This window comes from Carcharhinus amblyrhynchos, chromosome 31 (genome assembly GCF_965287045.1).
Source record: "Carcharhinus amblyrhynchos chromosome 31, sCarAmb.v2.hapA, whole genome shotgun sequence".
NCBI lineage: Eukaryota > Metazoa > Chordata > Chondrichthyes > Carcharhiniformes > Carcharhinidae > Carcharhinus > Carcharhinus amblyrhynchos.
Window position 1 is genome coordinate 6860186 of NC_137354.1, and position 26578 is coordinate 6886763.

The following is a 26578-nucleotide window of genomic DNA, read 5'->3' on the forward strand; positions in this document are numbered from 1 at the left end:
CTTATTTATTAGTCACAAGTAGATTTACTGTAAAAATCCCCCAGTCACCACACTCTGGCATCTGTTTGTGGTACACTGAGGGAGAATTTAGCATGGTCAATGCACCTAACCAGCACATCTTTTGGACTGTGGGAGGAAACTGGAGCACCCGGAGGAAACCCACGCAGACACAGGAAGAATGTGCAGTCTCTGCACAGACAGAGATCTGAGCCAGGAATTGAACCTGGGTCCGTGGCGCTGTGAGGTAGCAGTGCTAACTACTGTGCCACCGTGCCTCTCAAACAGAATTAGGCAGATCCTGAGTTTTATTGAGAATAACGAGAGATGCAATTTGCTTCGCACCACTCGTCAAATATTTTGGCACAGCTGAGTGAATAGACATGGTCTCATTTAGGGTCACAAGGACTCTGTAGAATTTATACATCATTGTCAATAGAGAAAGAAATGCCCCTTGCTGCTTCACAGAGGTTTAATGAAGAAACAAGCAGAAAGCTAAAGGAGAGGGGATTAGAGCAGTAAGCAAATGCTTGGTTAAAGAGGTGGATGTTAAGAAGTGGTTTAATGGTGGAGAGGGAGAGAGTGAGATGGTGAGGGGAGAGAGAGGTGGGAATGCAGAGGGGTTCAGTGAGGGAATGCCAGTATAAGTGACCAGCAATGGTGGGAGGGAAAGTTGGGGCAAAGTCTGAGGAACGGAAAGTTTTTGAAGGGGTGGAGAAAAAAAAGAAGGAAGTTGAAGACCTTGGGGTTGTACCTGTATAAAGACAGCGACGAGTAAGCAAATTAATGAATTCAAACTCACAATTTCAAAGTTAAAACATTGAGAGTACAGGAGCCAATGAGGTTCAGTAAGAATAGGAGGAAAGAGCATGTGAAGGTTAGAGATACTGGCCAGGAACATACTGGAACAGTTAAGTGTGGAGGTGATAAAGGATGAGTTTTAGAAGCAGGTACAGAGATGAGTGATTAAGTGAGATAGGTGAAGGCAGTCGTTGTGATGGACAGGACATGGATCAGAAAATCTGCGGAGGACTGAATTGAACCTTGAGGTTGTGAACGGTCTGGCTCAGGCTCTGAGCACAGCGACTGAATCTGTGGTAAGGACATGAGGTTTGTAGTGAGCAGGAGGTGGCGGGGTCAAAAATCATAGCTTTAATTTTATCGGTGTTTTATAGAGGAAATCGTTGCTTATCACAGACTGTGCTATCAGATCAGCAATCTGACGACACAGAGGCCATTAAGGACTCGAGAGAGTTCATAAAATCATAGAATCCCTACAGGGTAGGAGGAGGCCATTCGGCCCATCAAACCTGCACAAACAACAATCCCACCCAGGCCCTATCCCCTTAACCTTACGTATTTAATATTTGGCTAGTCCCACTGATACTAAGAGGCAATTTAGCATGGCCAATCAACCTAACACACACATCTTTGGATTGTGGAAGGAAATTGGAGCAACTGGAGAAAACCCATGCAGACACAGGGAGAATGTGCAAACTCTACACAGTTACTGTGGTCTGGAATTGAACCCGGGTCCCTGGTGCTGTGAGACAGCAGTGCTAACCACTGGGCCAACGTGCCGCCCAAAAGTTTACTTATTAGTCACAAGTAGACTCACATCAACACTGCAATCAAGTTACTGTGAAAATCGCCGAGTCGCTACACTGTGGCAGCTGTTAAGATACACTGAAGAAAAATTTAGCATGGCCGATGCACCTAACCAGCATATCTTTGGCATGTGGGAGGAAACTGGAGCATTGGTGAAACAGAATGGGGTATCATCAGTGTATATGAAGAAGCTGACCATCTCCAGTGTCACCATTTTCACCCCCCCACCCCAACCAGGAAATCGACAATGTCACCAAGAGGCAGCCTGTGGATGAGGAAGAGGGAAGTCTAAAGGTAGATTCCCTGGCAGCGCCAGAGGTAATGCGAATACAAGAAATGGGATCAGGAGTAGGCCATACAATCCCTCAAATGTTCTCCATCATTTATAAAACAAAACGGTTGATCCTACATCAACTCCACTTTCCCACCCTATCACAATACCCCTCATTTCCATTGCGCCCAGAAATCTATCAATCTTGGACTGGAATACACTTAACAACTGGAGGACAGTAAAGAATTTAAAAGTTTCTCATTGAAGAAAATTTTCCTCAAAACAGTCCTGAAAATCTGACCTATTTTCCTGAGTCTATAATCTCCAATTCCAGACAGTCCAGCTAGAGGAAACTACCTTTCTGCACCTACCATGTTCACCAACTTTCAACGAGATCACCTCTCATTTTTCTAAACTGCGATGGATTTAGTTAACATGTGGTACACGTGTTACTCCAGAGTTTTACGCATCACAGGTTGTCAGGCTTCACAAAGAAGTTGCTGTGGGAAATAAGAATTTATAACATGATAGGAGGGCTGTTGTGTACAAGTGGAGTTCTCAAGTGTGACCTCGAGGTCAGTTTAACTTGATTAGAAACATATTGTACTTTTAATCCAAAACCTGAGTTCACATCCAAGCAGAATAAAGGCATTTATCTTGCTACCCTATCAAGAAAAAGTGTACAGTACGTCATTGGCCACCAAAAATAAGAAAATATTTATTTCCCCGGATGGACGTGCTTTCTTTTGATGCAATTCTTTACCTACATTTGAAATTTCACGATGAAGTGGAAGAATTACTGTGCAAGTTGTTCTACATTCATTCAGAATTTAAATATGCAGTTTAAATACAGATAGAACAAAAAGAAGAAACTGCAACACTTCGCAACCTCAGGGTGTCCTCAATTGCTTTATAGCCAAATAATCCTGGAATTCCCTCCTGAACAGCACTGTGGGTCAACCCATAGCACATGGACTGCTGCGATTCAAGAAGGCAGCTCACCACCACCTTCTCAAGGGCTACTAAGGATGGGCAATAAAGGCTGGCCAGCCAGCGAAGCCCATGTCCCACAAATTAATAAATAAATAAAGCAGTTTCTTTTTATAAAGTGCAGTCACTATTATGATGTTAGGTTCAAGAAAATGCCTCAGCCCTCTGTTACACTTAAACTGAGCATGAATGTTGCTTCTGCACAATAGAATTTGTTCACTCATCTGCTTGCTTATTCAAAATAGAAACAGTGGATTTGGGACAGAAAAAACATACAGAGGCACAAGTGCAGAGATGGGGGAGGGTGACTGAATTAGTCTCTTTTAAAAACCTGTGACATGGACGTTAAAACTCTGACAAAGATTAACTGCAACTTAACTCAATGAGCTCAGCCGTAACACTTCAGCAATGCTGAAGAGACATTAGTCACTGAAAGCAGCTGTAGATCTTACCCTGAAATAGTTGTTCTTTTTCAGACTGTTTAGAAAACCTTCCCAGAGTGGGTCACTGGAAATGCTGCTTTCCACCTTGGAACTAGGCAAGGACTGTGAACACTTGGAACACAGGATCTCAAAGCCATGGGCCTGGTTTACGGAAGATATAAAATGGGCATGATACAAACATTAAAACAAGTTTAATAGTATAAAGTATTCATAAAAGAACAGTAAGTAAAACAGTGCAGTAAACAAACCATCTTCAAAAGACACTTGGCCACCTTAAGTTGTCAGCTAGGGTATCATTTGAGATTTGGGCAAGAGGCAGCTTGAACTCTCTACCTATGTTAGATCTCAACTGTCTCCCCTTCTATCTCACAAACGTCTGTACCTCGAGAATAAATGATGTTGGAGAGCTAATTAACCAAACAGCAGAGACAGACAAACAGAAAGTTAAAAATTAAAATATCAGAAAAAGCAGGTTGAAAGTCACTTTTCTTAATTTGGGGACTACAGATACTAGCTGGAGAATCTGATATTTGAGCATTCTCTGGCACATTTCTTAAATCTGCAACTCACTTAAATTGTAAGTTTTCATTTCACCGTTGCAGAATGAGGAAATTGGGCCCATCAAGGCGCACTGACTCTCTGACAGTACAACTTACCCAAGCTCATCCCCTGCTCAATCCCCGTAACCATATACACTCATTTCACTGAACCTCCTAACCTACACATCTTTGGGCCATAAAGGGCAATTTAGCACAGCCAATCCACCTAACCTACAGATCTTTGGACTCAAAGGGACAATTTAGCATGGACAATCCATCTTTGGACTGCGGGAGGAAACGCACGCAGACACGGGGAGAACATACAAACTCCAGACAGACAGTGACCCAAGGCTGGAATTGAACCCGGGCTCCTGATGCTGTGAGGCAGCAGTGCTAACCACTGTGCTGTCATACTATTTTTATCAAATACCCACTATAAGGTGAAGCAGAAATCCTGGGAAACTGTAGTGAGCAGCTCTTAAAACCATGCAAGAAAATGTAGAGGAAAACGGAGGGAAATAGGATGGGTTCCTTTGGATGAGAAAAAGCAAAAATTAGGAATAAAAAAACACTTTTTAAATTGGTAATCAAAACCTTGCTTGTAAACTCACCAATTAACGATTCACGGGTGTTTTCCTCATGGAGTTTATAGCAGAGTTTGTGGTCACTTGGTAGTACTGATACTGATGCTAGTTCCTAAAAACTGGAACTCTCCTCCAGTCAAATTTCCCTGTATCTTTTTATATTCTCTCTCTGGCTGCCACTGCATCATTGAATTGGCATTTTAATTATTCCAAGGATTTTGCCTCCACTATTCTCAGCCGCTCAAGGTGTTGATCACTGTGTCAAGAGGCTTTCCTAATATCAACCTTAAATCTGCCGTTTACCCAAATCCCATTTTCTGTCTCTGGAAATTAATGTTAATACATGGAGCTGATCCCTTTTATATGCTTAAATATAACGATTACCCATAAAGGTTATCTCTCAGGTATTCCAAACTTAAAAATTAAAGTTTATTTGTTAGTGTCACAAGTAGGCTTACTTTAACACTGCAATTAAGTTACTGTGAAAATCCCCTTGTCGCCACACTCCTGTTCAGGTACACTGAGGGAGAATTTAGCACAGGCAATGCACCTAACCAGCACTACTTTCGGACTGTGGGAGAAAACCGGAGCACCTGGAGAAAACCCACGCAGGTATGGGGAAAGTGTGCAGACAGTGGCCCAAGAGGGGAATTGAACCGGGCCCTGGTGAAATGAGGCAGCAGTGCTAACCGGTATCGCTCCAAAAGATCAAATTTCTCCTTGTTTTCCTCATGACCTAATGTTCTTAACACTTGGGAACCACGTGACTCCCCCTCTGCAACAGCTTTAGTGTCTGAATGTCTGCCCCCTCGACTGGGTGATTACAATTGGATGTAGTATTTAAGGCCAATGCTCCCCCACCTATACTTCCCAGCATCTTTCAAACAATAACCAGATTGCTCATCACAGGAAGCCAGTCCAAGCATAATTGTCTTTAAAACAGCAGTATGACAAGCAAGGAATCCGAAATAACCCACATTCCATATTACTTACCAGTTTCATGCCCAATTCATGTGCTTTGAAATACTGGTTGGATTGTGGTGGCAGCGTGTAACCACTCCGTCTATCTGGCATGAAGTGCTGCTGCTGTAATTGGGCGTACAGACATTTCGTAAATGTCACCTAAAAGGAAATGCAAGGGGATATTTAACAACCGATTTTCCTTTGGATAATACATTCAGAAGTACATTATTACGTTGTTATGCTTTGACGCAGTGCTTGTAATAAATTAATAATTGCTTCCTATGCTCAATCTGCAAAAGAAACCCAAGATATAACTTACAACTTTATGTTGTCTTATAACTTACAACTTTAAGATATAACTTACAACTTCATGTTACTCTTCAGAATCCTTAATTCGCTGTAAAGCACTTTGGAATATTTGGTAGTCAAGAAAGGTGCTACATAAATACATGTCGTTCATTTTACTTTAACCCATCACGTTGTATCCAGCCATAAACCAAATCCGATGGTGCAATATTTTCTACAGCTTATGGTGAAGGTCCTTACCAGAGTCATTATGCGGGTCTTGGGGAGAAAATGTTTAAAGGTGCGGCAAGTGCGTAGGTCAATAGGATCGCGCAGATAGAAGGCCTGGACGGCAGGTGCTAACAGGTCAGGACGATGCTTCAGCACTGCAGCGATTCCTGCAGGAACATAGCAGTAAGCTTGATGTCTGTCTGCGTGAATCTTTTCTGGGTAACTGCGGAAGATAAAGAAGTACCACTTAAGACCGAAGAAGAGGGCTGAAAGGGTCCGAAATCTGGGGCATAATTACAGATTACGTAAGAAAGAACTCTTGTGGAGTGGCATCATATTATGAGTGAAATTCCAATCATCATCAGAACAAGTGCAAAAGCCCAGAATACCCTTTGTATGGAGGAAACTCAAAACTCTCCAGCAGGCTAATCTGTGACTGCCTCTGAAAGTGTGCAGTTTTGCAGAGAAAGAAAGCGTGAGAGACAGACTAAGAATGCATTGGCTAAATGCAATTTTAATAAAGATTCAGAACTAATTCCAGTTACCTTTCAATGCGTCGCCTTACAGCTTTGTGAATGGGTTCTGCTGCCAGGCACCTATCAGAGTGAGTAGTGACCAGGTTGAGGGCTTGTGGGATGGTGGGATTGCTCGCTGGTAACCAAGAGAGTTCCCCTGGATTCTGAGGGATTGGGATGATGTGCAACTCTCCATGATAGAAAAATACCTATAGAACAGCAGAAACAATAAAAGCTACGTTATCTGCAAAACACAACCTATTCAGGAATAAAAATCTTTCAATATGATTGCAAGCTGGAAAGAAGAGTAGAAAAATAACTGCAAGAAGCTACGTAACTTGCCTGATGCCATTGATCAACCTATTAGATAACACTCAGTGTTACCAAGCTTTAGTTAAATCAGTTACTCAGTTCTCCGTTATTCAGGGCACACTTTATCACGTGCAGTGATGCCACAGGAAAACCACTATTTTTTAAAAGATATCATAGAGTCATAGAAGCCCTACAGTGCAGAAAGAGGCTATTTGGCCCAACGAGTCTGCATCAACCACAATCCCACTCAAGCCCTACCTCCAAATCCCTACATATTTACTCGCTAATCCCTCTAACCCACACATCTCAGGACACTAAGGGGCAATTTTAGCATGGCCAATCAACCTAACCTGCACATCTTTGGACTGTAGAAGGAAACCGAAGCACCTGGAGGAAGCCCACGCAAACACGGGAGGATGTGCAAACTCCACACAGACAGTGACCCAAGCCAGAAATCAAACCTGGGTCTCTGGAGCTGTGAAGCAGCAATGCTAACCACTATGCCATCGTGCCGTCTTTTTACACTGGATATCAATCCACTATAAAAAGTCTTTACATTTTTTGGTCTTTCACTGGGGCGGCACAGTGGTTAGCACGACTGCCTCACAGCACCAGGGACCTGGATTCAATTCTGGCCTCAAGTGACTGTCTGTGTGGAGTTTGCACGTTCTCCCTGTGGCTGCGTGGGTTTCGTCCGGATGCTCCAGTTTCCTCCCACACTCCAAAGACGTGTGGGTTTGGTAGATTGGTCGTGCTAAATTGCCCCTTAGTGTCAGGTGGACTAGCGGGCTAAACACACAAGGTTATGAGGATAGGGCCTGGGTAGGATTGTTCTAATTTAAGGCAAGGTTGGCAATGAGAAATGATTGCTTTTATAGCACAGAGAAGCATTGAGGCTGGACACTGTCCAGGCAATTTCTATTGTCTAACGAGACATTGCCAGTGCTACACAGTTAGTTCCAGTGTCACTGTTCTTGATGGAAATGGGGAAATTAGTGTTCCCATTTCTGACTGCTCACCAGTATTAGGGTCCCAGACCAAAACCCAAGGTACAATATGAGGCCAGACTCCAACAATTTTCTATTTTGGCATTGAGAGGACAGGGTATTTCTTTTCAGCAATGATTCCACTGACAAAGGAGGGAATTCTTATAGTGAAACAAACTTTTAAATATAACTGTTTATTTTTATTTGTATCGCAAGTGCCTTACAGTAACACTGCAATCAAGTTACTGTGAAAATCAACTCTAACAAATGAAGCAGCTTAACCATCAACAGTTGAACAATCTTTAAAAACATAAGTAACTTTACTTTCTAGCTTATGACTGTTCTATGTCCAAATCAGCCCCATTCATGCACAAATTCAAACAATTTTCATCTAAATACAGTTAGCAAACCCAGGCATACTTGCTGTAAATTGTGTTAACAGTCTTGAAGCTTTTGAGAGAGAGAAAGAGAGCTCCAGAAGCTTGAGAAATACTTCTAACTTCAACTAGGCTTCAGCTGCAACTAACTACTTTTTTCAAAAGCTTATTTTTTTCCTCTGCTCCAGACCCAGTTCTGCACATTAACCACATCACCACATGATTGCAAACATGGTGACCCCACTGATGTTGATAGTGGGGAGTCAGTAATGGTAATGCCATTGAATGTTAAGGGGAAATGATTAGATTCAGTCTTGCTGAAAATAGTTATTGGCACTTGCGGGGCATGGATGATATTTGGCATTTATCAGCCCAAGTCTGGAAATTGTCCACTTCTTGCTGCATATGGCATGGAAAGACTCAGTAACTGAGAACACTACCTTAAGAAATGCAGACTTGTAAGTTAACGTTTTTGTCTTTTTATTCCACAGGTGGAGGTCCACCTCGTTGCCAAACGAGGGGCATGCACACGGTGGGTCGTGCGTGGGCTGCTCTTGGAGGTTCCGGGAGTGGCCTAGTACTTCGTGTCGGTGTGTGTGCTTGATCGTGGACTGGTAGACGGGTGCCGCAACAGCTCGGTGACTAGCACTGCTGGCTGTGCAGATACATGGATTTGGGCCTGTGTCTGTGGGAGTTTGTGCATTCTCCCTGTGGTTGCGTGGGTTTCCTCCGGGCGCTCCGGTTTCCTCCCACACCCCAAAGATGTGCTCTTAGGCTGACTGGTTTACCAAATTGACACTATTCTCCCCTGAATCTGGCTAAGTTAGGGGTTCCATTCGTAGACATGCAGGGTAGAATAGGTGTAGGGTGATGCGGCGGCACGGGCTCGTTGGTCCGAAGGGCCTGTTTCCCATGCTGGGTTGTTCTTTGTTCTTTGTATATTGAGTTTGCAATTTTGATTTTACAGTAACTAACGCCAAGGGATTCTATACCTCGCCACCAGGTTGGCGAATTCCTTGGTGATCTGCTGAATAAGGTACATGATCAACCATTCATCATCCACATTATCACCAATCTAATCAAAGATCCCAGAGAAATTTAAGTAAACAAAAGTCCAAAAGTTCTATTTAAAATAAACACCTACAAGGTTGAATTGAGTAATTATCCTGCTCTCCCAAAATCGGAGATGCTTTCCTCCAGACATATTGACTACTTGTAGAATAAAGTTGAATTTTTAAACATAGAATAGAATCATAGAATCCATACAGTAAAGAAGGAAGCCATCAGCTCATCAGGTCTGCATTGACCACAATCCTATCCAGGACCTATTCCCGTAACTCCATATATTTACCCTGCCAACTCCCCTGACACTAGGGGCAATTTAGCATGGCCAATCAACCTAACACACACATCTTTGGACTGTGGGAGGAAACTGGAGTACCCAGAGGAAATCCACGCAGACACCTGGAGAATATCTGTACAGAGTCTGCACAGTGACCTACGCTGGAAATTGACTCTGGGTCTTTGGTGTCGTGAGGCAGCGGTGCTAAACACTGTATCACCGTGCCACCCATTTTCTTTAAACATATAAAATATATATATCAATTGCAGTATTATCACACCAGTAAGGACAGTTTAGGCTCAGGAACCACATGCTACCACATGCACAAACTGAAAGAATGGCAACTTCAGTAAACAACCACGGGTCCAATGTGACTCATCACCCTCATTGGGAAGTGGTGAGGAATAGAGTGGAGGTTTTCTTACCCGGTTTGCACTAGTGTCAGGGTTTAACCATTTGGGAAGGTACTCAGCAGCTTCAATCAACAAAAAGTCCCCATCGTTATCCTCAACACTATGCACGAAAACAAAGATTCGATGTTAGCGTGTAATATAGATGAAAGCTGAATAAATTATATTGTCTCTTCCTCTGGAGCGACTCAGAACATACCGAGTTTGCAATTTTGATTTTACAGTAACTAACACCAAGGGATTCCATACCTCGCCACCAAGTTGGGGAACTCCTTGGTGATCTGCTGAATAAGGTACACGATCAACCATTCATCATCCACATTATCACCAAAGTTTGTGACACCACCAATGTGGGCAGGAATATCTCCTGAAAGGAAAAGCTTTGCATTGTCATCTGAACGTACTCAGCCATAGTACATTAACTGGCTAGTGTTCTGTACTAAAACCAAAACATTTAGTGATGGATCAGTGTATACAAGATGCAGCAAAAAAAAACACAAGCGGAAAACGAAAAAACATATTCCAATCACTGGCATCCAAATCTGGCTCAGGAGTGCAGCTTACCTTTTTCCTACTATTAGGGGCAGCACAGTGGTTAGCACTGCTGCCTCACAGCGCCAGGGACCCAGGTTTGATTCTCGGCTTGGGTCACTGTCTGTGTGGAGTTTGCACATTCTCCCTGTTTGCGTGGGTTTCCTCCAGTGCCCCAGTTTCCTCCCACAGTCCAAAGATATGCAGGTTAGGTTGATTGGCTATGCTAAATTGACCGTAGTGTCAGAGGGATTAGCAGGGTAAATATGTGGGGTTACAGGAATAGGGATTGGGTGGGAAAGTGGTCAGTGCAGACTCAATGGGCCAAAAGACCTCCGTCTGCACTGTAGGAATTCTATCTCAGATATATACAGTTTTAATGAAGTAGAATTTTCTCTCTCTTTCTTTACTGACTCTTGCGAGAAGGATGTCATAACATGTGTCCCCAAGCTCCTCTCAACTGTACTCATAAATGTGTGATTTATAGGGAATAGTCTTGCCTGGTGATTGTCAAGCGATGTTCATCCATCCGTTGTCGTAGCATCTGCATGGTCTCCCCAATTGGACAACGTATGAATGAACATCGCTCGACAATCACCAGGCAAGACTGTTCCCTTCCTGTCGGTGAACACTTCAGCAGTTACGGGCACTCGGCCTCTGACCTTCGGGTAAGCGTTCTCCAAGGCAACCTTCACGACACACGACAGCACAGAGTCGCTGAGCAGAGACTGATAGCCAAGTTCTGCACATGAGGACGGTCCCAACTGGGATCTTGGGTTCATGTTGCACTATCTGTAACCCCCATGACTTGCTTGGGTTTGCAAAACCTCACTTACTGTACTGTCTGGAGACAATACACATCTCTTTAACCTCTGCCTAATGCTCACATTGTCTGCATCTTTAAGACTTGAATAGGTTAGTTGTAAAGACTCACATTCTAATCAGTAATCTGTAAACTGTGTGTGCTGTTATGTGCTCTGTCTGAGGCCAAAACTCTCCATTCACTTGACAAAGGGGCAAACCCTGAAAGCTTGTGAGTTTACTATCAAATAAATTGGATGGACTTTAACCTGGTGTTGTGAGACTTCTCACAGTAAGGTTAGATCCAGGGAGAACTAGCCAATTGGATACAAAATTGGCTTGCTGGTAGAAGATAGACAGTGGTGGAGAGGGTTGTTTTTCAGACTGGAGGTCTATGACCAGTGGTGTGCCACAGGGATCAATGCTGTGTCCACTGTTTATCATTGATATGAACAATTTGGATGACAATATAGGAAGCATGGTTAGTGGGCTTGCAGATGACACCAAAATTGGTAGTGCTGTGGACAGTGAAGAAGATTATGTAAGACTACAATGGGATCTTGATAAACTGAGCCAGTGGGCTGAGGGTTTGGCAGATGGAGTTTAATTCAGATAAATGCGAAGTGTTGCGTTTTGGTAAGACAACCTAGGGCAGGACTAGCACTGTCAATGGTAGGGCCCTGGGAACTGTTGTTAAATAGAGACACCTAGGGGTGCAGATACATAGTTCTTGAAAATTGTATCACAGGTAGACAGGGTGATGAAGGCAGCATTTGGCACACTTGCCTTAATTGGTCAGAGCACGGAGTACAGGAATCAGAACATTGTTACAACTGTACAAGACACTGTTAAGGCTACATTTGGAATATTGTGTACAGTTCTGGTCACCCTATTATAGAAAGGATATTAAACTGGAAAGGGTGCAAAAAAAAGATTTACAAGGATGTTACTGGGACTGGAAGGTTTGAATTATAAGGAGAGGCTGGGACTTTTTTTTCCACTGGAGCATTGGAGGATCAGGGGAGACCTTACAGAGGTTTATCAAATCATGAGAGGTATTGATAAGATGCATAGCCATGGTCTTTTCCCCAGGATAGGGATCCAAAACTAGAGAGCATAGATTTAAGCTGACAGCATAAAGATTTAAAAGGGACCTGGAGGGCAACTTTTTCACACAGAAGGTGGTGTAAATATGGAATAAGCTGCCAGAGGTGGTGGAGGTGGGTACAATTACAACATTTAAAATACATTCGGACAGGTATGTGGATGGCAAAGGTTTAGAGGGATATGGACACATGCAAATGGGAGTAGTTGAGTTTAGGACACCTGGTCGGCATGTCCAAGTTGGGCTGAAGAGTCCAAAGGGTCATCTGGACTTAAAATGTCAGCTCTTTTCTCTCCTTACAGATGCTGCCAAACCTGCTGTGATTTTCTAGCATTCTCTCTTTTGGTTTCAGGTTCCAGCAACCGCAGTAATTTGCTTTATTTATGGGTCTGCTTCCCTACTGCATATCCCAATGATTCTATAAATATTTACACCGGGAGCCACAGGTTAGCTGCTCTGAAGGGGGGAGGGGAACGTGTGGGGATCAGACTCCAGGCACTCACCCCGGCCCGGTGTGTACTGCAGCCTGAAGGCCTCATTGTGCCAAATGTAGCCTGCACACAGCAGAGCCAATCGGCCCACTATCCTCTCCAGCTGCTGCTCCAACTCCGCCCTACAAACCGCGGGATCCTGGGCTCCGGTGTGATAAAACCTGTAGGCCACAGTGTCCTGCGGCCACTCGCTACGCCGCTCCTCCAGCAAACCCTCCATAACCACAACGGGTGGCGAATGCACCCACCTCGGTCCCACACCTAATGCCTTCCCCTTTCCCATCGGTCCCACGTCTAATACCTTCCCCTTTCCTCATCGGTCCCACACCTAACGTCTTCCTCTTTCCCCATAGGTCCCACACCTAATGTCTTCCCCTTTCCCCATCAGTCCCACACCTAATACCTTCCCCTTTCTCATCGGTCCCACATCTAATGTCTTCCCCGGCGCTCAACGGCGTCAAGCGTAATGTGGACAGTCACGTGGTTCGCGACGTGATTACGTCATCATACAACGTTACGTCACGCAGGTCCGTGACGATAACTAGCTGGTGACGTCACCAGGCTGCCATTGGAATGGGTGGAGCCAATGGGCAGATTAAATCCCAGTGGACAGGTATGTGATGGGAATTTATAATCCCAGCCTGGTGTCTGATAGTTTTAAATTGTTGCTGGTCACCCTGAGAGTTTTTTTAAAAAAAACATGCTGAAGGTGCTAGAGAAATGCAAGTTGTTGTTGTATCCAGCATGCAGCTTCATGTCCACTCAGCCTCCCACCCTCTCCACTATTCACCGAGGAGGCTGCAAGGGCAGGAGCAGCGGTCGTCCAGTCGCCCCACAATGCCAAAACAGGTCCTTCTGTTCCCTAATAGTGTTTGTGCTACACACCAGGAGCTTCCTTACAGACACGATCAGCGTCATTCCATTCCTTCCCCATTGCTTATCCACAGTCCATGCACCTGAGAGTCATAGAGATGTATACAGCATAGAAACAGAACCTTTGGCTCAACTTGTCCATGCCGATTATGTTTCATAGAAGAATCATAGAATCCCTACAGTACAAAAGGAGACAATTCAACCCATTGAGCCTGCACCAACAGCAATCCCACCCTGGCCCTATCCCCACATATTAACCCTGCTTGGCCCCTTGACACTAAGGAGCAATTTAGCATTGCCAATTGCTAACTTGCTCATCTTTGGAATCCTAAACTGAACTAGTCCCATTTGCCTGTGCTTGGCCCATATCCTTCTAAACCTTTCCCATTCCCATTATCTGTCCAAATGTATTTTAAATGTTGTAATTGTACCTGCCTCTACCACCTCTTCTAGCAGCTTATTCCTGTATGTGTGATAAAGTTTCTCTTCAGAAGCCTTTTAAATCTTTTCCCTCTCACCTTAAACCTATGCCCTCTAGTTTTGGACTCCCCTACCCTGGGGAAAAGACCTTGGCTATTCACCTTGTTATGCCCCTCATGATTTTATAAACCTCTTGAACATCACCCCTCATCCTCCTACGCTCCAGGGAAAAAAAAGTCCCAGCCTATTCAGCCTCTCTTTATAATTCAAACCTCCCAATCCTGGTAGTATCTATACGATTCACTGCATCTCCTCATGGAGCTAGTGAGTGATAATTGTACGAACCATCCCACATTTAGCGCTCTTAAGATGTCCATAAAAAATGGCATGCTAGTGAAAATGTGCTGAACTAAAATCTTTTCCTATAAATTCATGAAATAAGGGTGTGTTGCATTCATAACTTTTATATTTAAAAACCTATTAGTTTCCTTGAATCTAACTGCCCAGAAATCCTCTTATGAACTTACTGCTGTTAGTAACTTGCTCCTCTTATCTATTTACCTCCCACTCACTGCCCCTCTCCTGAGCCAGGGCTGAGAGGGGCAGTGGTAAGTCGGCCATGGAGCCCTGGCCTGCAAGGAAAGGGAAGCATGAGGGAGGTGGTGGAAAGATTGGGAGCAGGAGGAATGCAATGAGGGATGTGGGAGAGGGAAGTGATGAATGGGAGGAAGAGGTAAACAGGGAGGAGACTTGGAGGGGTGGGGAGTGAAGCATGTGCATTGACAAAATGGCCGTAGGTGCTTTCACAATGATCCCACCAATACATAACTGGAGGCAGCACTGTATGGATGAGTTCGCTAAGTTACTAATAGAACAATACATTATTAGAGCGTGCTGTAACTGGGGGGATACCTGTATTAGTTGTATGCAGGTAGTGTGCAACAACTGGGGATTCCATTATAAAAGTTGAAGTTTGTTTATTAGTCACATGTAGACTTACATTAATACTGCAATGAAGTTAGTGTGAAAATCCCCTAGTCACCACACTCTGGCACCTGTTCAGGTACACAGAGAGAACTTAGCATTACAAATGCACCAAACCAGTATGTCTTTCGGACTGTGGGAGAAAACCGGAGCACCCGGAGGAAACCCACATAGACACAGGGAGAATGTGCAGACTCTGTACAGACAGTGACCCAAGCTGGGAATCGAACCTGGGCCTAATCTATTCACTTTCTGGATTTTGGGAATATAACTGACTTCAATGTTCTCACCTTTCTCTGGATATGTTTTACTCCCAAGTCCTTACTGGATTTATGACTGACTATTTTATATTTGTGGCTATTAGTTTTGGTCTCCTGAACGAGTAAAAGCATTTTGTCTGTGTGTAGCCTATGAAACTTGTTCATGTTTTAAGAGAATGAGAATGAGAGAGCAACTCTGTTAGAAAACTGATTTTTTTTTGTATAATCTGTCCAGACATTCACAGAATCCCTACAGTGCAGAATGAGGCCATTTGGCCCATCAAGCCTGCACCGAAAACGGGCCTGTCCAGGCCATATCCCCTTAACCCCACGTATTAATCCTGCTAGCCCCCGACACTAAGGGACAATTTAGCATGGCCAGTCCACCTAACTCGCACATCTTTGGGCTGTGGAAGGAAACTGGAGCACCTGGAGGAGCCCACGCAGACGTGGGGAGCATGTGTAGATTCCACAGTCACCCGAGGCTGGAATTGAACCCTGGTCTGTGGTGCTGTGAGGCAGCAGTGCTAGCCACTGTGCCACCGTGCCGTTGGTTCAAACAAAATGTTTTCCCAAATCATGGGATAAATACATTTAAGGGTGGCCATTTGATCTCCTTCAGACAATGAGAAAGCTCCTTTATCTTGCCTATGATGGCATTCAATTGTTTTATAAAGTGATTTGCATCAATCCCACTCTTACTCACTGTTCCATGTATTGTGTAGAAAGAAATTTCCTGACATCGGGTCTAAGTTTGACTTGCTCTTTTGACACTTGCTCTTTTCCTAAGCTTAGTTTAATATTAATGTTCCCGATTGCTTTCCTCCATATTATTTATAACCTTGTATGTTTCAATAAGCTAATTTCTCCACCACCTTTTAAGGTTTTGTCTGCCTACACAACAACAATGAGCACTTCAAAAATAATATATTGACTGTGAAATTCTTTGGGACATCTAAAGGTAACAATGCAGAGGTGGGAAGTTAAATCACAGTGGTAGTTCCTCTGGCTATGGTTCGGTAGGTAAGAATGGAATCAAGTGAAGAATGGTTCAACTAAGCTGAACAACAAATTAGAAGTTGGTGCAGTTGATTGTGAAGGAACTGAAGGCACTGTTGCTAAGTTTGCAGATGATTCAAAGGTATGCAGAGGGACAGATAGTATGAGGAAGCAGGAGGCTGCAGAAGGATTTGGACAGGTTAGGAGAGTGGGCAAAGAAGTGGCAGATGGAATACAATGTGGAAAAGTGTGAAGTTATACACTTTGGAGGGAGGAATGGAGGCGTAGACTGTTTTCTAAATGGGGAAATGCTTAGGAAATCAGAAACACAAAGGAACTTGGGAATTCTTGTTCAAGATTCTCTTAAGGTTAACATGCAGGTTCAGTCAGCAATTAGGAAAGCAAATGCAATGTTAACATTCATGTCAAGAGGGCTAGAATACAAAAGCAGGGATGTACTTCTGAGCTGTATAAGGCTCTGGTCAGATCCCATTTGGAGTATTGTGAGCAGTTTTGGGCCTCGTATCTAAGGAGGGATGTGCCGGCCTTGGAAAGGGTCCGGAGGAGGTTCACAACAATGATCTCTGGAATGAAGAGCTTGTCGTGTGAGGAATGGTTGAGGACTCTGGGTCTGTACTTGTTGGAGTTTAGAAGGATGAGGGAGAATCTTATTGAAACTTACAGGATAAGTTTCTGGATAGAGTGGATGTGGAGAGGATATTTCCACTAGTAGGAAAAACTAGAACCAGAGGGCACAACCTCTGACTTAAAGGGACGATCCTTTAAAACAGAGATGAGGAGGAATTTCTTCAGCTAGAAAGTGGTGAATCTATGGAACTCTTTGCTGCAGAAGGCTGTGGAGGCCAGGTCATTGAGTGTCTTTAAGACAGAGATAGCTAAGTTCTTGATTAATAAGGGGATCAGAGGTTATGGGGAAAAGGCAGGAGAATGGGGATGAGAAAAATATCAGCCATGATTGAAAGGTGGAGCAGACTCGATGGGCCGAGTGACCTAATTCTTCTCCTATGTCTTATGGGCTTATGGTGTTGAAAGCTGCATAGAGGGTGAGGAAAGATAACGATGCTTGCAGTCACATAGTTTTTTTTCTTAGTTTGCTCATTAGTGTCACAAGTAGGTTTAGATTAACACTGCAATGAAGTTACTGTGAAATTCCCGTAGTTGCCACACTCCGCCACCTGTTCAGGTACACTGAGAGAAAATTACCATGGCCAATACACCAAGCCAGCACGTCTTTCAGATTGTGGGAGGAAATCAGAGCACCTGGGGGAAACCCACGCAAACACAAGGAGAACATGCAAACTCTGTACAGACAGTGACCCAAAGTTGGGAATTGAACTGGATCCCTGGCACTGTGAGATAGTGGTGGTAACCACTGTGCCTTCGTGCCGCCCTACAATGCCACTTGTGACATTGGCAAATTCCACTTTGATATGACAACTTAACCAAGAAATGCTAGGATTCTCCTCTCACTCCTCAGGTTTGATTTATTTGAATGTTTTGAGATTGTTTTTCTGCCACCTGCACTTTTGAAGCATTCATTGCTGGGAGTCGATCTCTGTGCACTCCAGTAGCTATACACACAAATTGGCCTGACAATTAGATTTACTGTCGTGCAACTTAAATTGCCTGCTTCGTGATGACTGATTTGTATATCCAATCAATCAAATTTGAAACTGACACTTAATGATGCATGTCAGTATCAGCCAGGTTTAATTAGCATTATTGTGGCAAAGAACGGCAACAATTTCATACCTTTCTTGATGCAATTTATACCAAAGGCCTTTCCAAGGAAATACAGGAAAAAGTGTGCCTGACAGGAAAGTTGGAGCTTAATCTGGGACCATTATCTGTAAAGTCTTACAACTCTTGACCTTTGTTTCCAATTTACAGTTAGAAATTTTAATTAGGTTTTTATGACAAGAATTAGCATTGAAATTCTTCTGGTAGTCATTGAGAAATAAATGTAAACTTTGTGTTTTATTTTACATTTTTACTCCATTCTTAAAAGTTACAAAGCCAATGCTCTGGATTGGGCTAGGACCTGAATGCATCTCCCTGCTTGCTCCAAACACCAAATTCAAATTGAATCCAATTATGGTGAGAGACAAACAAGATTCAAGCTGACAAGATAAGGCATCGCTCTCCATCTTGGGCTTGCTCTTAGTCAAAAGGCCGAATAAATGTAAACTATTAGCTGTAGGGAGGTAGTTGCAGCTGTTGACCATTTCTACTTCGTCCCCATTCTCCACTATGTTCCCTGACAATCTCCTTCGTTTTGTTGACATTGAGGGAGAGATTATTGTTGCCACACCAGTTCACCAGATTCTCCATCTCTTTTCTATACTCTGTCTCGTCATTGTTTGACTTCCGACCCATTACAGTGGTGTCATTAGCAAACTTGAATATCAGGTTGGGGGGGAATTTGGCCACACAGTCAGAGGTCTATAAGGAGTATTGTAGGAGGTTGAGGACACAGCCTTGTGAGGCACCAGTGTTGAGGATGATCGTAGAGGAGGTGTTGTTGCCTATCCTTACTGACTGCGAACTGCGGGTTAGGTAGTCTAAGATCCAGTTGCAGAGGGAGGAGCCGACCCCAGGCCACAAAGTTTGGAGATGAATCTGGTAGGAATAACGGTGTTAAAGGCTAAGCTATAGTCTATGAATAGGAGTCTGACATAGATGTTTTTGTTATCTAGGTGTTTCATGGTTGAGTGTAGGGCCAGGGAGATATCATCTGCTATGGACCTTTTGTGGCAGTAGGCGAACTGTAGTGGATCCAGGCAATCTGGGAGGCTGAAATTGATTTGTGCAATGACTAGCCTTTCGAAGCAGTTCATAGCGATGGATGTCAGAGCCACTGGACGATAATCATTAAGGCATGCTGCCTGGCTTTTCTTTGGTACCGGGATGATGGTCGTCTTCTTAAAGGAGGTACGTTCCTCAGATTGTTGTAAAGAGAGGTTGAAGATGTCTGCTGCCAGGAACTGAGTGCTCATGACGTCTCTGGGGTTGCGATCACGGATGTGCTGATGTCCAGGTCCATGTGTTGGGGTCCTCAGAGTCACTGCCAAGTCGGGGTCTTCCTTTGGAGGTTAGAGGACCTCTAGATTTGTGAGTAAGTTCAAAAGAGCAGTGTTAGTGATTTTTAGGCAGCAGGAGTTGATTTTTTTTAGGAGTGTGGGGTGATTGTAGAAGGGCGGGATTGGGGGGAGTGGTTGGGGCCTGCAGGAGACACCAGTTCTCTGGGTCAGAGAGGTTGGGGCTGGTGGGGTGAAGGCTCTAGCTCCAAACTTGTTGATCTGGCCATTGGATTTGGTGGGAGCTGGGGGAAGGGTTGGGGTGGGAGGAAACTCCAGCCCCAGGGATGCAGGTCTGGTCAGTAGAAGCCGGCAGAGTGAAGGCCTTTGCTTCTAGGGCATTTTCCTGAGAACTGAGAACCGGTGTAGGGAAAGACCCAGCTCCAGGCTGTAGATTCCACATGGTCTGCTGGTTCAGGTCAACTTCAGGTCAGGCATCTCTAGGGTCCTGAGCATGGCCAAATCTGAAAGAGAGTGAATTAGAGCATTGTTGAAGAATGTAAAAGAGTTGGTAAGAGATAGAATTAGAAGCTACGCAGGGCGCAGCTTGCAAGAAGTCGCCACACTGAGGTGGATAGAATATTTGCAATGTAAGGAGTGTAGATGTCCAGTAGTTACCTGCATAAATTTATGCACTGGGTGATGGCACTGGAATTTTATTTATTTTATTATTAAATTTATTGTGCTTGTGTAAAGTAGTTTACTTAGATTATACCTGCAGCTATATATATCTCTGAACTCTGCTCTTCGTTCTTCATGATGTGGGTATGCCGGCGTTGGACTGGCGTAAACACAGTAAAAAGTCTGACAACACCAGGTTTTAGTCCAACCTATTTATTTGATAATATACTCACAAGCTTTCGGGGTTAGTCCCTTCGTCATTCACCTGATGTGTCATTCACCTTCACAGTGATGTGTAGCCGGGGAATATCTTTGGGTAAGAAATAATTAAGTATTTCTGACAGTGAATTACAATGCAGCGATTTAGTTGTAAAATTTAGATGGCATCCACGACTGCTGGTGGCTTGATTTGATTTGATTTATTATTGTCACACGTATTAGCATACAGTGAAAAGTATTGTTTCTTGCATGCTATACAGACAAAGCATACCATTCATAAAGAAGGAACGGAGTGAGTGCAGAATGTAGTGTTACAGTCATAGCTAGGGTATAGAGAAAGATCAACTTAATGTGAGATAGGGCCATTCAAAAGTCTGACAGTAGTAGGGAAGAAGGTATTCTTGAGTCGGTTGGTACCTTTATATCTTTTTCCCAAGGGAAGAAGATGGAAGAGAGAATGTCCAAGGTGTGTGGGGTCCTTAATTATGCTGGCTGCTTTGCTGAGGCAGCGGAAAGTGTAGACAGAGCCAGTGGATGGGAGACTGGTTTGCATAATGTATTGGGCTACATTCAAGACCTTTTGAAGTTCCTTGCGGCCTTGGGCAGAGCTGGAGCCATACCAAGCTGTGATACAACCAGAAAGAATGCTTTCTATGATGCATCAGTAAAGGCATTGGTGGGCTTTCTTAACTATAGTATTGACGTGGTGGTGGTGGTGGTGGTGGTGGTGGTGGGTGGGGAAGAGAGAGAGAGAGAGAAACAGGACAGGTTGTTGTTGATCTGGATACCTAAAAACTTGAAGCTTTCAACCATTTCTACTTCATTCCCGTTGATGTACTCAGGGGCATGTTTTCCACTAGCTTCCTGAAGTAAATGACTATCTCCTTTGTTTTGTGGCCATTGAGGAAGAGATTATTGTCATTGCATCAGTTCACCAGATTCTCTACCTCATTCCTGTCATCTGTCTCGTCATTGTTTGAGATCCAACTCACTGCAGTATTGTCATCAGCAAACTTGAAAATCAAATTGGTGGGGGATTTGGCTAAACAGTCATAGGTGTATAAAGAGTATAGTTAGGGGGCTAAGAACACAGTCTTGTGGGCACCGGTGTTGAGGATGATTGTGGAGGAGGTGTTGTTGCCTATCCTTACTGATTGTGGTCTGTGGGGTAAGAAGTTCAGGATCCAGTCGCAGAGGGAGGTGCCGAGGCCCAGGCCACAAAGTTTGGAGATGAGTTTCATAGGAATTATGGTGTTGAAGGCTGAGTTATAGTCAATAAATAGAAGTTTGACATAGATGCCCTTGCTATCTAGGTGTTCCAGGGTTGAGCACAGGGCCAGGGAGATGGCATCTGCTGTGGACCTGTTGCGGTGGTAGACGGACTGTAGTGAATCCAGCAATCTGGGAGGCTGGAATTGATTTGTGCCATGACTAGCCTTTTGAAGCAGTTCATAGTGATGGATGTCAGAGCCACTGGGTGATAGTCATTAAGGCATGTTGCTTGGCTTTTCTTAGGTACCGGGACGATGGTCGAATGATGATACTTTGGTGGACTTCCACCACTGTTTTCGTGTTTTACCCGGGGTCTTGGATTAAAATGTTACTGTTGAACCTGCCTAATCTTGGACCTCTGTGTTGCGAGATTTCCTTATCTGCCTTTACCACACTGAAGGCTAGTGTTTGTTAAGTAGCTAGGAGCCGCTGCAGCTCAGGAGAACAGCTGAGAAAACGCGTGGCTTAGACGACAGGTATGTGAACGTCTTAATTGAATTGTAGAGAGCTAAGCGGTTACTGAAGGTCTGTACTTCAAGCGGTTGAACCACATTGGGTATGTGTCCATACTGTTGGCAGTATGGTGGCACAGTGGTTAGCACTGTCGCGTCACAGTGCCAGGGACCCGGGTTCAATTCTGGCCTTGGGTCATTGTCTGTGTGGACTACCCCCTCCACCCAACCCCACCCACATGGGTTTCCTCCCGATGCTCTGGTTTCCTCCCACAGTCCAGAGATGAGTGGGTTAGGTTGATTGGCCAGGCTAAATTGCTCCTTAGTGTCAGGGAGATTAGCAGGGTACGTATGATGGGTTAGGGGAATGGAGCCTGGGTGGGATTGTGGTTGGTGCAGACTTGATGGGTCGAATGGCCTCTGCAGATTCTGTGTTCACACATTTTATAATGTCTTGCGCTGCTCCCAAATCCAGCACTAGCCAGTTGCAGAATGAGCAATTAGTGCCTTTCTTCCTTGGACGAGGAGGTACACTGGATTGATTTGTCTGAGTTAACTCTATGGTGGCACGCTACTGATTAGGACCTTGTTGAATCTTTGTGGAACTTGATTCAAACATTAATCTGACATCAAGCAAAATGAAACCATTAGTCTTGTTAGAGCAACAGGGAAGCAATGAGTATTCAGATTGATTCTTGCTTAGGTAACATTGGCAACCCTCCAGCGAAGATGGCAAAAATTAATCAGAAATACACTGACAAGGATACAGCATTGAACAAAAATTCCCTCGATGAAGAAAAAATCAGCCATAGTGATGAATGATTTACAGGTGAGGGATAATAGTCATTGATTAAAACAAATGATTCATGGATTTACTCGTTAGTTAGACACTGAAAAGCAGAATGCGCTGATGGATTTTATTTTTAATCTGTATTTTTAATGTGCTGTGGAGTCCAGAGCAATTGTTTGGAGTAGGGAAAGAAAGAAAGAGAGAGGAATGGTTGGGGTAAAGAAATTAGTTGGTGGAGATGGTGGGCAGTAGGGAGAAGAAGACCTGAATCTTTGCTCCCTGGTCAGAATTACAGAGAGAGGACACTTCCTGTTCCACAAACCTGACCCGCGCAAAAGTGCCCCAGAAGTTACAATTTCCGGTCCAGGGGGTGGGTGAAACAGGGATGACTTTGGAAAGAGTTTGGAGGCTGTTGGGTGTGGAGGTAGGCTGGGCAGAAGGCCCAACTTCATGCTCAGACACTTAGACAAAGATATCAAAAAAAGGAACAAAAATCAGCCCCTCACCCCTCACAGTCCAACAGCTCCCTCTCACTCCCAATGCCTCATCCATGCCAACCCATGCCCATTAATTCCCTCCATGTCAACTAATGCCCCACTATCCACCCCAGTGATCCCTCAGACTCTCATGTCAGGCAATACACCTCCACACCTGCATGATTCTTTATAGCACTGATGGCAATTTATACCCCTCTACCCACAACTATTGATCTTTATGCCAACTTAGTGCCAACCTATGCCCCCTGCCGCCCCGCAACACTTTCCCATGCTAATTCACTCACTATGCACTATCAGCAGACTCAGAACTCATGCTAAGATTAAATAAAGTTCTTAAGTGACTATTCATAAATCCATTATTTAAAAAAATCTTGTTGATTAAAAAATCCATTCACTACATTTACCTCCCTGTCATCATAGAATCCCTACAGTGCAGAAGGAGGCCATTTGGCTTATCAAGTCTGCACTGACCACAGTCCCACCCAGGCTCTATCTCTGTAATGCCAGGGATAGGGCCTGGGTGGGATTGTGGTAGAAGCCCAATAACGCCTCTACTTTCTCAGAAATTTGGCACGTCAAGTATGACTCTCACCAACTTTTTCAGATGCACCATAGAAAGCATTCTATCTGGTTGTATCACAGCTTGGTATGACTCCTGCTGTGCCCAAGATCGCAAGGAACTACAAAAGGTCGTGAATATAGCCCAAACCATCACACAAACCAGCCTCCCATCCATCGACTCTGTCTATACTTCCCACTGCCTTGGCAAAGCAGCCAGCATAATTAAGGACCTACGCACCCTGGACATTCTCTCTTCCACCTATTTCCTTCGGGAAAAAGATACAGAAGTCTGAGGTCACATACCAACCAACTCAAGAACAGCTTCTTCCCTGCTGCTGTCAGACTTTTGAATGGACTCACCTTGCATTAAGCTGATCTTTCTCTACGCCCTAGCTATGACCGTAACACTACATTCTGCATTTTCTCATTTCCTTCTCTATGAACAGTATGTTTTGTCTGTATAGCACGCAACTATATGTTAATACATGTGACAATATTAAATCAAATCAAAAATATTTACCCTGCTAATCCCCTGATGTTAGCCTTAATGAAAACAGGCATTTACAGTCAGAACTCACATCCACGACTTTATAACCACTTTGAACTGACTGGCACCCAATGAGATAATGATAGGCTGTAATAATTCCCCATGCAAGTCCTGAGGGTTATCAACCCCTCCCCCTTCAGGGCTTGCATGGGAAATCACAGTTATGGAACTAGTTATTCAGCAACAATCTCATAATGATAGATCTCAGGTATATGTCTGACAGAGAAAAATAGCAAGCGCTGATTTTTTTTAACACTGCAGACAGTTTTTTTTCCAAATATTTAAAAGATAGGACGTTTAAATGTCAGTTGTTTTGGCAGTTCTCTTGACAGTTTTTTGTGAGTTGTTTTAACAGTTCTAATGAGTTTATGCACTTTTTATGAATATTGATGTCTTTAGGAATGGCCTGGTTTGGGGGTGGGGAGGGTGGTGAAGGGGTATGAGGAGGTGGGGGACGGGAAAGCTTTTGGATTGAGACAATAAACATATACAATATTAAATATTTAAGATGGAGGAGAAGAGTTACAGACTAAAGTTATTGAACTCAGCTCTGAGTCCTGAAGGCTCTGTGTGCCCAATCGGAAGATGAAGTGCTGCTCCTCAAGCTTGTATTGAGCAATGCTCACTGGAGCATTGCAGCAAGCCCAGGACAGACATGCAGACATGGGAACAAGATGCTCAGTTAAAATGACACACACGAGGATGTTTGGAGTCATGCGTGTGGGATGAGAGAGGGTGTTCTGCAAAGCAGCCACCTAATCTGCACTTAGTCTCCCCAGTGTCGGGAGACCACACTGGGAGTAATGAATAGAATCCCTACGGTGCAGAAAGAGACCATTCGGCCTATCACGTCTGTACTGACCACAATCCCACCCAGGCTCTATTCCCATAACCCCACACATTTACCCTGCTAATCCCCCAAACACTGTGTAATATAATACAGCAGTACCCTAGTTTTGCCTGTCAAAGCAGCAGGTAACTCTTGTATTAAGACTACTGTATTTCTAATATTTTCTTAGAATAATTTAATGCAGAGAGTAAACTAAGGTTCACTGTCCTGGTAAAATCATACTACCCTTTGCACGGAACCTCTGTACTCCTATACTCACAAGTCCATAATAGGTTGCCATTTATTGCCCAGTTGGCAGTTCTGGGAAAAAAACACCTTTTCTTCTTTAAAAATGTTAATTGACCTGTAGTCCATTTCCAAAATTTTCTGGTTTCGGTTGTAACTGAGATCGTATCGAATTGGATATCTTTACATATCAAAGCAAAATTGGGCCATCTTGGGCCAAGGGAGGGGAGAATATTTTTCAGTTTGACTTGTTGACATGGAATACTGTGTCCAATTCTGGTCACCATCACCAGAAGGACGTGGAGGCCTTGGAGAAGGTACAGAAGAGGTTTACCAGCATGTTGCCTGGTATGGAGCTTGTTAGCTATGAGGAGAGATTGAATAAATTGGAATTCTTCTCCCTGGAAAGATAGAGGCTGAGGGGCAACCTGATAGAACTTTATAAAATTATGAGAGGTATAGATATCCTTGAAAGCTTTTTCCCTGGGCAGAAATGACAATTACAAGGAGGCACATGTTCAAGGTAAGGGGGGAAAAGGTTCAGGAGACAAATGTGGGGGAAGTATTTTACACAGAGAATGGAGATGGCCTGGAATGCATTGCCAAATGAGGTGGTTGAGGCAGACATGTTAGCAACATTTAAGACTTATCTGGGTAGACACATGAACAAATAAGCCTGTTGGACTTTAAGATGGTGTTGTGGGACTTCTTTCTGTTTAGACACATGAACTGACAGAGAATAGAGGGATACAGGTGGTTGGTTTAGATAGGTCAATGTGATCAGTGCAGGCTTGGAGGGCCGAAGGGCCTGTTCCTGTGCCTGTGCTGTACAGTTCTTTGTTCTTTGTTTGAATCTTGCATTTTGTCAGAAATAAAGAATTTGTGGTGAGGACCTGGTGCTCTCCTCGCAGCTGAAGGTTGATGTCAATGAGAGGAAACGGAAAAAGTAACTGAAGACAAAGTGACATTTTATTTTTCTTTTATTTCCTGATAGCCAAAGAACTACAGATCGATCAAGCCTCGGTGGTTCTGCACAACACCTTGAGTCAACACAATGTCAGCATCCTCTATCTGTCTGACTATTGCTATAAGGTAAGAAGTTATTTTGTCAATGCGTTGCAAGCATTTG

The 26578-nt window shown here is 43.9% G+C and overlaps 2 protein-coding genes across 3 annotated transcripts in view; one reads left to right on the forward strand and one right to left on the reverse strand.

The window, feature by feature from the left end:
• The window catches only part of ecd (ecdysoneless homolog (Drosophila)), a 35584-nt gene extending 22509 nt beyond the window's left edge, over positions 1-13075 (reverse strand). For both annotated transcript variants that reach the window (XR_013889743.1, XM_080215934.1), the window contains exons 1-7: positions 12794-13075; positions 10103-10220; positions 9869-9956; positions 6457-6635; positions 5942-6134; positions 5426-5554; positions 3319-3450 (exon numbers count right to left, since the gene is read on the reverse strand). Coding sequence is in view for 1 of the 2 variants with exons in the window: in XM_080215934.1 (XP_080072060.1) it covers positions 3319-3450; positions 5426-5554; positions 5942-6134; positions 6457-6635; positions 9869-9956; positions 10103-10220; positions 12794-13064 (1110 nt within the window). In the remaining variant the exon portion in view is untranslated. The remainder of the gene's footprint in view (positions 1-3318; positions 3451-5425; positions 5555-5941; positions 6135-6456; positions 6636-9868; positions 9957-10102; positions 10221-12793) is intronic.
• A 6170-nt stretch (positions 13076-19245) lies between these two features.
• LOC145360392 (heparan-alpha-glucosaminide N-acetyltransferase) overlaps positions 19246-26578 on the forward strand; it is a 228371-nt gene continuing 221038 nt past the window's right edge. Inside the window, exons 1-3 of the mRNA XM_080215588.1 lie at positions 19246-19269; positions 20286-20352; positions 26444-26541. Coding sequence (XP_080071714.1) covers positions 19246-19269; positions 20286-20352; positions 26444-26541 — 189 coding nt within the window. The remainder of the gene's footprint in view (positions 19270-20285; positions 20353-26443; positions 26542-26578) is intronic.